Source organism: Arthrobotrys flagrans (genome assembly GCF_004000055.1).
Source record: "Arthrobotrys flagrans strain CBS H-5679 chromosome Unknown unitig_9, whole genome shotgun sequence".
NCBI classification, from domain to species: Eukaryota; Fungi; Ascomycota; class Orbiliomycetes; order Orbiliales; family Orbiliaceae; genus Arthrobotrys; species Arthrobotrys flagrans.
In genome coordinates, this window is record NW_027137551.1 from 3,611,710 (window position 1) to 3,623,352 (window position 11,643).

Sequence of the window (11,643 nt, forward strand, 5' to 3'; positions counted from 1 at the left end):
AAAAACGAGCCTGCATGTTGTGTACCAAAACGTACATTAAGACGTCCATCTGGTTCAGGTGATACCTGGTCCCACCGACAGCATGAATCGCTGGTCCTATTATAAATCCCATCCTAGGCCTGACAGCTGTGAGGCTTCGCAGCTATAAACCCCAGCAACTATTCTCTCCGTCTTTGGTGCTCTTGAAGCTAAAGCTGTTTCGACGGTATATATAATGTTGCCATTGCAACATGCCAGAAACCTTCCGCGGTCCGTGAAATTGGTCAATGTCAATAGGCATACAAAAATCTCTCTTTTATAACCATCACAATTGACTGGAAACTTGGGATATCGTGATATCCGTGCAGGTACCGAAGGGCTGAGGTACATACACCCAACCTCCTCGCAAAAACCTTTAACTCCATTCCATCTCTGGAAACTCATGCATGTATCAATCGGCTCCCCCGTGCCATGCATCCAGAAAAAACAGCTCGCACAACATAATCGTCACGGAGCGGGGATAGTGCAGAGCGTTTAGACGAAACGTTCGGGATACGGAGTACTTCGAGTACTTGTTCGATTGGTATCGCTGCCACCGCTAGGCGCCATCTGATCAACCAATCTCAGAGGTATCGCGGAACCAGGAGAGAAGAAAAATTCCTCCCACACTTTTTCTGCACTTCGACTCTTTGCATTTCTGAAATACCCAATCCATGCAGGGTAGCATCCTAAAGCCAAGTTTATTCTCAAACACAGAAACCACGAATCGAACTGCTTACCTCACATCCAATTGTTCGATAGTGGAAGTGGACGGCTAATAAGATTGAACTGATTAAAACTAAATCTCTAATCAGAGATAATCAGAGAACACGCTTCCCCTCCTGTGGCTGTGGAACCGCCCTCAGATCCCCTTCGTTGTGCTGATTTCACGCCCAGTTATCGCTCCCGTCGACTAATCCCAAGCCTTTCGTCATCAACCACTCAGTCCTAAAGGGGTAACTTTCACATCAGAATCTGTGCCCAGACCATAAGCGAAGCCTAAAAGGTTCTTCAGCCGCTGACAGGAGACTAAAAAAGCCACCACAATTTTCAAACCTGACATGATGCTCTCAGTTCCTTCGATGCCGAACTTTTACAATGGCTGCCTCCCATGTCCTCTGCCGATCAAATCTCCCGACTCCCCCATTTCATCTGCCACAAATGTCGGCGGTGCACCTCACACTGTTATCGATGGGAATGACGTTAAATAGGAATTCTTTCATGATTTCCAACCTTTCCCTTACCTCAAGTTCTGCTGTACCTAAATGTCTTTCGTTGATCGAATTTTAAGGTACACTTGCGTAACTAATAAAAGCAGTGCCTGAGGCATGCGTCCCCTCTTGGCAGTCTAACTCTCTAACGATGCTAAGCGTCCTTGGGTGCCGTGGCGGCCCTCTTTTTTTGTCATCGGTTGAACTGACCTGACTTTTCCGGCCAGACCACAACCACCAAATCAACAAAGGTCGCCCAAGACCTCCCGTTTCGAAATGTCAATCCGGCGATCAGGCGGTAACATTTAGTTTCGATCAGATGTTTCGTGTTCCCAACTACACAGCCAGCGTGGGGAAGTTAGGGGTCGGTTCCGAATGAAATAGGTCAAAAAGAAGCCCCTACTCCAGCTCCGGTGTGCCGGCCGGAGCGGTATCATGCAATTATTATGATGATGCATTTCGTGAATTCTATGATTTTTGCAACTTTGATCCTTGAAATCTTTATAATATATGATCCCGTGGTCGGAATGCAAGTTTAACTTCAACGTCTTTGCATTCGACATTCCTCGCATCCAAATTGGCAATAATTGCGATATATCACGGCCAAAGTTCAAATGACTCCGAACAACTGTTAGTTTTCGATGCCAGCCGAACAATTAAACCTTCGACCGAAACAGAATTGTGCTATATTCTCCAAATGTGCAGCTGAATTTCACGAAGAAAACTTCTGCAGAGTCACTTGATTATAACACCATGTTTTCCGATCAAAAGATGCTAGGAATAATCCGTAGACGTCTACAACCGCAAGGCTCACCGACCGCCACCGCCTCGGTATTCTCCAAACTCTTCTGCTAATATAATACACTCGATGACAAAGCAGCCATGCGTATCCACATCCCAGCTGCAGCCGTAAAGTGAAAGACTCAAAATGGCTACCCGGGCCGTTTGAACTCGAAAACTTGGGTTCACATACCAGTCGTCCACTTCTAATCCGAACGTCAATTGCAATTACAATTCGAATTCAATTACAATCGAGCTAACATATTTATATATTCAAGCATTGTATCAAATATCATAACTCCTTCAATACCACCTTCCCCAAATAAAAACTTAAAAATAAATATATAATCAACAAAGAGTCTAAAAGACCTCAATAGCTACACCAGAATATAACCTCGAGTCTGACACGATATTCTCAAAAATCCACCATGTCGTGCCTTGTCCCAGACATAACCACCAAGTGCAATGGAACCCCAGCCTCCTAAATAGCAACCCAGGTACACGTATTCACACGTTTAAACCGACCGGGTACCATGTTCCCCATCTCCATGTATCCGCAAGGTAAACCACCTAATATCTCGTTTGTATACGCAATTCCCGTTCGTGGTATCTAGGGAATACTACGGAGTAGATATCCGGGTGCGGAGACCCCGGGGTATGGGGGAGGGCCGGGGGTTCCATTCGAATTGGAGGATGTTTTTATATTGTTAGAATCAAATTGATAAAAAAAATTTTCCTTTGAAGTATTAGTACCTTGGTCCCGAGTAAATTAGAGCTATTAGATCCGAGGATGTTCGCAGCGGATGTAACGTACGGGTATAGGAATCATATCACCGCCCCTTCCACACTCCGGATAAAATTATAAAACACTGAATCCGAATGCTCCGTTCAAACATTCGTTTCGAAATATTTTTCAGTTGATATGCCTCCTAACAGTTCGATATTATCCAATGGCTGCGGTTGAAGGCTCTCTAACGCACTGCCAGAAAATTCCAAAATACTCGAAACGAAAAATTCGTTTCAACGAGTGAATGATCTCAGCGCAACAAGTCAATCTCCGCGGCCCCGGACCGATCAAAAGAAGTTGTTGAAGCACACGAGTTATAGGATACCAACAACCGGCCGGACCAGGGCTAGCTACCAGGTAGCTACCAGGAACCCCAAACCAAATCGCCATTCAATCGAGCTGACAATAAAATAAAAATTCGCCACAAAACGCAAAATCTTGATTCGATTCTTATCATCATCACACTATCATGTACATTTTGTATATCCAACATAGACCCGCATCCACCAACTGTTATAAACCACTTCCATAACCGTCGACTCTAGCTTAAACTCCAAGCTGGGAGGCAAAAAAAAGCTGACATACTGAAACTTGCTACCCTATCTCGGACCACATAAAGTGACATGCTACAAAATGAGCTGCACATAACTTACCGGCCGGACCCACCGTACAGTAGTTCCCAAACATGCATTGAGCGTTTTACGCCTTCTGGCCATGGGCTGTCAACCTGTCAGAGCGAATTAGCGAAATCAAAAGAGAGACAAGAAAAAGCCTAACATGCCGTTCGACTAACGAGCGAACCGGGAAGATTTTACTTGCTTGTGAGACTTGCATCGCATGCCATGCCATCGGTATGTCTTTGAATTCGTTTAGTTTAAAAGAGAGGCTGAAATCTTTTAAAACAATTTTCTTTGCTAGCCCTATCAAATTAGATCTTTATAATCATTTTAGTTAATTCTAGACTCGCAAAGAACCGTTGATCATAACGTTGGGGACCTGGCATTCGTAAACACTTATACGAAGCTGTAGACATCCGATACATCCAATCTAGCTAGCCAAGCCAACATTTCACATGAATATTCCCGGAAACCCACCCACGGCCCCAAAGCTCCCTCGCTTGACCAGGAAGAACCTGGAAGCCAAGAAAGAAAAAAAAAAGCAGTGAAGTATGGGGGTACGTACCCACCGACATGACGAGCTTCGCAAGCTCCGTAGACGGCAGCTCCAAAAGTTTCAACAACCCTCCTCCGGCTTAAAAATTCCTTGCCGTACCTATTGCCATTCTGTTAAAAATAGTAAAAAGTATCCATGCCAAGGCAAGGACCTGAATGCCGAATGCGTACCGTACCTACAGTAGCTTTTTGGGGGTGATGGTGTGCACGTTCAAAATTCACCTTCAAATGGCGCCACCGATTACTTAACTGAACTAAACAGACGGGAGCCACGAGGTAGCACTCATTCAATGCTATCGATAACTAGCAATCCAGAAGAAGAAAAAGTAAGGTTGTATGCATATACCAACCGGCATAGAAATCATAGCGCGAGGGCAGATATAGCTACATAGTTTCCCTAACAAGAATTTCCAAATGCTACATTGATTCTACGAAATGGCAGCATGTGATCATTTTGCAGCAAATTTTCTTTTCTTGCGCAGGGCAGGAAAAAGCTGATGTGATGTGCCCAGCCATGGATGATATCACTGATAACGATTATCTTGGTTTTTTCTGTCGGGCAAGGTTCCTTTCAGGTCCCCGATGAGAAATAAATATCGTGAGCTCTGCGAAAAACGATTTGTCGCCAATGTTGAGATATCAACACGTAGAGTTAAAACAAGGAGCCAAAAAACTTGCGGTATGCAAATCAAAGATGCCTGATCGATGTCCTCCCCGAGGTATATATATCAAAATTAATATCAGGTGATTGACATTCCGTCGACTTGCGCCTCCCATCCGTCTACCGGATAGGAAACCCGGAGTTCAAAGAATTTCTGGAAAAGTTGTAGAGTAGTAGATCCTTTGAATGGCACTTATAACCTAAATTCGACGTTCAGATCTAGGAACAAAAGGCTCAAGGAACTCAACGGAACTTTGGAAGTCGATCTTCAGGAGATTCAAACCGGTATCCTGGCGTTTGCCTTTTGACGGGCTGCGATGGCAAGGGTATTGGATATCGATGTACACACCACATACGTGTCTAAATGTAGTTACCTACCAATATACTTGGTATATAGAGCTTCAAACTGCCCCTCTGAACGAGATATAGGGATGAACCATGTTGGAAGTACTTGTGTATGCGCTGGAGATGTCGTGACTGAATGAATATCAAATGCTGGCGTCACCATGGCTATGGATATCAAAGATAATTTTGAGAGCGGGCGCGCCCATGACGCCTATAAAATATCCAGCATCAATGAACCCGTTGTAAACTAGAGCCAATGGGATGGCTACACACCTGATATATACGATGGCCATACCCAATATCTTGTCTCACACATAACCCGGTTCTAATACCAATATACCATCAAGACCAGATAGTAGGTAAGAATAGTAGCATTCGATCGTTGCCCGCTATTAAAGGTATATACCCAAAGGAATACCGTAACTACCGCCCCCTGAAGTCTTATCCGAGAAATCCAAGCCTGGCTATACTATTTTAAAAAAAAGACCACAGGAAAAAAAAGGTTCCGAAGGAATGACAATGAAACGAATTCGAAAAAAAGGTAAGCAAAAGAAGGGTCGAATGGGGGTGGAAATGGTAAAAAGGGTAACTGTACTGTAAGATACCAGTTGTACTGTTCCAGAAAAGTTTGAATTACAAAGGCCGGAAACGGAAAATGATAGCTAGACAAGAGACTGCTGAATAAAAACTCCATGGAAATGCCAAAACGTCCCCTTCAAAAAAAAAAAAGTTCACATATCCCTTTTGCCAAAAAGAAAGAAACAAAACAAAAAGAACCCTGTAATAAGCGTTCGTCCCAATGTATCCGTTTCGTAACAAGGGCACAAAAAGATGCCAAAGAGAAGCCAATAGACTGTGTATGGTCTGCAAATCGTCGTCCACCTAGTAGTTTTGCAATCTTACATCCCCTCCCAAGCGACTTGACCTCCAGCACCACTGAATAACCCACCGGCTCCAGCCCCGTATACACCTCCCTGAACTCTCTCATTGACTACCTTCCCCCAAACTCTCCGGGCGTTATCGAAATCTGTACCACCACCCGCCATTCCCTTAGCTACAACCTCGACAACCTCCCACCTACTAACCGCAATTCCAAATGCACTGCCTTCATCTCCTCCTCTACCAGCCGCAATGTTGACCCTCTGCGGAACCGTAACCAGGAATTCCATCACATTTGTATTTCCCACAATCTCTCTCAACCCGAATTCCGTCCCCGCCAATCCCTTCAGCATCCTCAAGCTCGCTTGCGCATTCTCCTTCAAGGCAATGACACTGGCGTATTCAACCAACTTTTTGTAGAAACTAGGGTTCTTTCGTAGATACTCCCTGTAGAGCTTCTCATCTGCCGGCAATATTGTCGCCAAGGTTTTGAGATAGTCTGGATGTGGAGGTGCTAATGGGATTTCTAGGACAATCGGCAAAATTCGGGATGGCGGTAAACTCGCGAGCAAATGAAGGCTTCGGGAATGAGGACCTTGTCCAGAAGGGCCAGGAATATATGTCGACAGTGCCTTCAGGATCTTCGGTAACAGATCCTTCGATTCTCGTAGGTGCGTTGGAAAGTGTGTTGCGTAGTTGGCGATGTAACTGGCTGATCGCGATGTTAAGAACGATGCTGTGAATTGGTCGGATTGTTCCCCGGGTGGAGTGGTGTAGAGCGCGATCGTGCTTTGATGGCGGTTATTGGCAATGAGGTATTCTAAACCTTTCGATGTGGAGTAGATTTTATCTCCAGCAGATGTCCCTCGCTCCAATGTTGGTCCGACAAGGAGGAATTCGGAGTAAAATTCGATAACGGTCATATACATTAACACATCAAACTCCATCTCTACCATTGCCGTCGCGAATCCGAGCAAGCCGTCTAGCGTGCCTTCACCTTCAAATCTAGCTTCCACCTGTGGGAAATGTGAGCGGGAAACAACTTCCCAGTTCATACCGGCCATCTTTGGTATCATTGATAATAAACGAGCTTGCGCCAGCGTCTTCTCAGCTCGTGACATAGAGGCAGACTTATTCCTCCATGAGCAGTTATCAAAGAAGGACTGGTAAATTTCCTTGTCGCCAAAAACGCGACGCCAGATTAAACCTTCGCCGACACCGCCAGGGCCAACCTTGTCAATGGATAATAACTCAAGCAAAGTCCTAGCTGCGAGATCAGCCACATCCGTGTTCGAAGCAACAAGAGAGAGGTTAACAATTGCAGCGACGAGCTCAGGATGGCTTGCTAGAGAACGAGCCTCAGATGGCGAAGCAGTAGATTTCTGGAGCAACTTAAGCCCCATAAGTTGGATGTGAGCATTTGGGAAGGTGAGAGTCGGGAGGATTTCCGCTGGTGTTGTCAATGTTAGTAGCTCACTGAAGCGAATGGGCTCCAGGAGAGATATAAGAAGGGCGCATAGCGGCTGCGGGCTGCTGGTGAGAGGTAGGGTCTTTGTGAGAAGCGGGAGAAAGATGGGGAGAGCAGCCTTGCGACTTTCCTCTGTTTTAGATTTGTTAGCCACCCCTGGGGGGTCCATAGGTTATCGATAAGGAGGGGTAAAACGGGGTAGCGGTTAGGACCCACCGTTTAGCTGTAATCGGAAGGTGTCAACGAGCTTAACGTCGAGGTCTGTGGCATATGTGAAGCCTTCGAGGTGCGCCTGGAGCGACTTTGCGGTGTCAGGCATTCCTGCCATGGTGGCGATGAAGTAGCGGTGCTTTTGGGACGATGGAGCGGCTACGGCGGTTAGCGACCACAAGGCAAGGTTGGAGGGGTATGTGTTAGACGAGGTTGAGAAGTGCGTTTCTTGTAGATATCGGATAGGGTCTGGCGATGAAGCTGTCGGTATGCAGATGCTGAAGCTGAGAGCTTGCAATGGCGATGGCGAAAAGGAGAACAGGCGATGGTGTCGATGGAGGGCCAGTTAGCTCGTTGAGGCTGCAGTTGGCCTGCATTTGAAATCAAGTCGGGCGTTAAAATTTTAATTTAAATATCCGAATCCGGAAATTTTGGCTTGTATTGCCGTTATTGGTAATTTCCGCTTTCGAAAGACCTCTTTAATCGAGGTCAACTGATATCGCATAGGTCTTAATTTTATATTCGACTAATTTTATAACATTGATGACCTCATGTAATATTGTAGCCTCGTTGAATTCAACTGGAGTGTGAATAGTTGAACTAGGACACATCGATATCTTCGGCATCAGATATTTGACTATCCGACCCGTCGTCTGTATCGATTGGATACAGCTCATCGCCAGTGTCCGGATACTCCGAATCACCACCCTCTTCACTATCCCACTCTTCACTAATTTCTTCGCCTTCATTTGATAAACCACTAGGCCCTTCATCTTCTGAAGCAACATAATCCGACTCCAAATCTTCCTGATTTTCCAAAGCCTTCCAGGCCAACCAATCCTCTTCCATCTGATCAAAATCCACATCTCCCTCCCACTGAAACTCAAAGTTTACCGGGAAAATCTGGATCTTGTGTCCTCTTCTTTGAAATCGTGCAGCTTGCCACAACATCCCTTGGACCAGCCACCGAATATGTAATCCCTCTGAATGCACATCTTTCAAGGTTCCGATGATTTCCTTCATTAAGCATGGGACTGAGGAAGTGTTCTAGAGCGTTGGTCCTGCAGTTATGAGGCGTCAACCCCGGCCATGGGATGTCCAACTGTGTAATCGTAGGAACGTTCGGAAACCAAAAGATATAGCCGACGGATTTCTCCCACAGTGCATTTGTGATTTTCAACGACTCGAGGTTTGGAAATTGATCCCTGAGCAATCCCAAGCCATCCTGGTAACAAATCAACGAGGAATTCAAATTCAATGTGAGATTTTTGACGGTTGGAAATTCAAGGGTTGTTACGAAAGGATGCGTGGCTCTGTGAATATGTAGAGTCGTGATATTTGTGGAGTTGAGGATGGGTAAGAGATAATTGTAGTTGTCAAGCTTTATATCTGTTTGAAACGACTGAAGATTCTTTGGAAGCCGTATTTCTGCCATCTTTTGGACGAATACGTCTTCCGGGATATAAGGTCCGAGAAGGTCTTGAACCTTGGGAAACTGTCTCATCGTCCATTTATAAAGCCCTAGAGTGGATTTCTCGGATTCTGGTAAAAGGCGATAGTTCTCAATGTCATTATACCACCGCTCCTCGGTACCGGCCCAAATAAAGGCAAAGTGATTGATATCATCGTAAAATGGTAGAGTGGATAGAAGCCAGAAGAGCGCAGAGTAGACATTCCCTTGGAAGATACTAAAGCTGAAGATTTTGACCGTCAAGCTTTGGATATTCGGAAACACCGAAGCTGCAGAGTGGAGGTCATCCAGGGTATCCAGAGTAAAGATGGTGAAGGTCATCGACCTGCCAGGATATATTCGTTAGTACCTATACATCTTTGAATAAAATTAGAAATATAGGTACCGGATATAGTATTTGAACGGCGCTAACCATCCACTGCCGGTGAAGGATTTAAGGAACCGCTTGTAATTATCGTCGTGCAATTTGATACCACCAAACCGGGCCCTGAAGGTTAGAGAGTAACAATGTCGCGAACACTTCGCGAACGCTGCCGCATCTTCAGGATCAAGATACGATACGATCGAATAGCAAATCTCTGTAGGCAAGATCAAAAATACACCGTTTTTAGACATTTATTCAGTAACTTTTGGGCTATCGATAATGCATTAATGAAGATGTAATTTGTTGAGATGGTATCCGAATAGGTATCCTATGGTGGTAAAGATATAGATGCGGATTCATCTATATATACGTGCTTGGGAGACACGCGCCATGATCCAAGGCTACACGCGCCCCCGCGTATTGTCGTGAGCCCCATTAATGGGAATAGAATACCAATATGGGGTTTTATGGCTGTTCGTGGTATGTTACATTACATAACTCTGCACCTTTGGTTGGGGTTTGTCCCATACCGGCCTGGTCGGGTTAGGGTCTCGTTGCACCGAAGTTCACCTTACTAACTTCGGCCGGCTCCAGAATTAAATGTCTTGGCAGAGTGGCATTCCTTCCTTCGCATCAACTTCGACGCCTTCTCGACCTCTCCACCATCATTTCCCCCAACTTTACCTCTTTTACCAAAAGTTACCTTTCACCTTAATTAGTCGCAATGGCCTTCAGAGGAGGCAGAGGTGGCTTTCGCGGCGGCCGAGGCGGCGGCTCGAATGGCGCTCCCATGATGCCTCGAGAATTCGACGTCAAACCGGATTTCGGTCCTACAGAACAATTTCCAGTACGCCGACCTTCATACCATTCCTTCCAAAAACCCTCTATCAAAATCATATCAACTGATTAATTCTTTAAATCTAGGACTACACAATCCCTTTCCAAGACCCTCTATCCTCCACCGAAAGAATACACATCTCTCGTTTTCGCGACCACCGAGAAAAAATCCACAGCGGACCACTCTATACCGTTCTTGGCAAACGTAAAGGTCTAGAAGACCCATTCGAAGATGTAATCACCTACTCCGCGAAAAAATACCATCGTCAGAAAAGAAAGGTTCCAAAGTTAGATTCACGACCCTATGTATTCGAACTCTTCCCCGCGGAGTTATGGGAAACTATGGATTCGAGTTATGCGGCGACAGGGGATAGGAGTGTAGTCATCACTGGGAAAAAGGATCAGAAGAAGAGATTGCTGATATCGAGTTTAAACACCGAGTTACCGAATGGAGGTCATCATGATGATAAATCCGATGGATCGGATGAGGAAGACGAAGAAAAGGAGAGGGAGAAGAAGTCCGTGCTGGCGAAATTGATGAGTCATAAAGACGAGGAGGACGACGGATTGGGAGATGAAGATGAAGATGATGAAGATAAGGAGGACGAAGGAGAGGAAGAAGATGATTACCAGGACGATGAAGATGGAGATTACAATGCCGAACAGTACTTTGACGACGGAGACGGAGACGTCGATTACGGCGATGACGACGGTGGAGGAGGCGCATGGTTCGATTAGTAAGGGCAAAAGATTATCTGGTTCTTTATTATAGCGTCTGTACATATCCCTAGTTGTTCATAAATGCCATTCTACCTCTCGGTTTATGGCTTTGAAACTAATACTCAAGGTTAGGTTACTTCTTATATAACGACCGTTCCGATTGCTTAAAACCCCTGCTGCCTCCTCCACTTCCCCTCCCACCCTCTATAAAAGGACTCTCCTCCAAAGTCCTAACCTCCTTCCCCTCCTCCCACACCCCCATCTCCACCTGCCGTCTCTCCATCCTCTCCAACATCGGCAAAACCACATGTTCCACATGCCATGTCCACTTATACTCCAAAATCTTCTTGTTCCCTCCCCTTAACACCTTTCTCAACCAAAACCGGTACCCCGAGTTCATCCTCAAGTTCCTTTAGCGGCGTAAAAAGCGCTCTATAATTAAATACTATGCCCCCGCAAAGTGGCAGTCGTTGGAGAGTCTGCCAATCTACTCTTAATGTCAAGTTTTCTTTTTTGATGGTTATGTCTTGTCCGCTACGTAGTTTATCGAATTCTCCGCCGGCGGGGGTAAACAATGGTTCTCCGACTACGATGTCCCATGAACCTCTTTGAATCGGTTTACCTGTTGCTAATTTCGAAAAATATTTATCCAAGTTCTAACAATCAGTCCAAAAAGTCACCTCGTATATATATCAGAACAATGGGTAAATTGGATAGATA

General features: G+C 45.4%; 3 protein-coding genes across 3 annotated transcripts; 1 reads left to right on the top strand and 2 right to left on the bottom strand.

Annotated features, from left to right (window-relative positions):
* Window positions 1–5,873: 5,873 nt before the first annotated feature.
* On the bottom strand, window positions 5,874–7,649 carry DFL_006413 (uncharacterized protein; the record flags this gene model as incomplete). The annotated part of the gene is made up of 2 exons (XM_067635836.1): window positions 5,874–7,453; window positions 7,538–7,649. 2 exons carry the CDS (start codon window positions 7,647–7,649, stop codon window positions 5,874–5,876), a joined length of 1,692 nt encoding a protein of 563 aa, XP_067490225.1.
* Window positions 7,650–8,131: 482 nt separating this feature from the next.
* DFL_006414 (uncharacterized protein) lies at window positions 8,132–9,617 on the bottom strand (the record flags this gene model as incomplete). Its single annotated transcript, XM_067635837.1, has 3 exons — window positions 8,132–8,373; window positions 8,426–9,327; window positions 9,388–9,617. 3 exons carry the CDS (start codon window positions 9,615–9,617, stop codon window positions 8,132–8,134), a joined length of 1,374 nt encoding a protein of 457 aa, XP_067490226.1.
* A 473-nt stretch (window positions 9,618–10,090) lies between these two features.
* On the top strand, window positions 10,091–10,941 carry DFL_006415 (uncharacterized protein; the record flags this gene model as incomplete). The annotated part of the gene is made up of 2 exons (XM_067635838.1): window positions 10,091–10,213; window positions 10,291–10,941. 2 exons carry the CDS (start codon window positions 10,091–10,093, stop codon window positions 10,939–10,941), a joined length of 774 nt encoding a protein of 257 aa, XP_067490227.1.
* Between the last annotated feature and the right edge of the window lie 702 nt (window positions 10,942–11,643).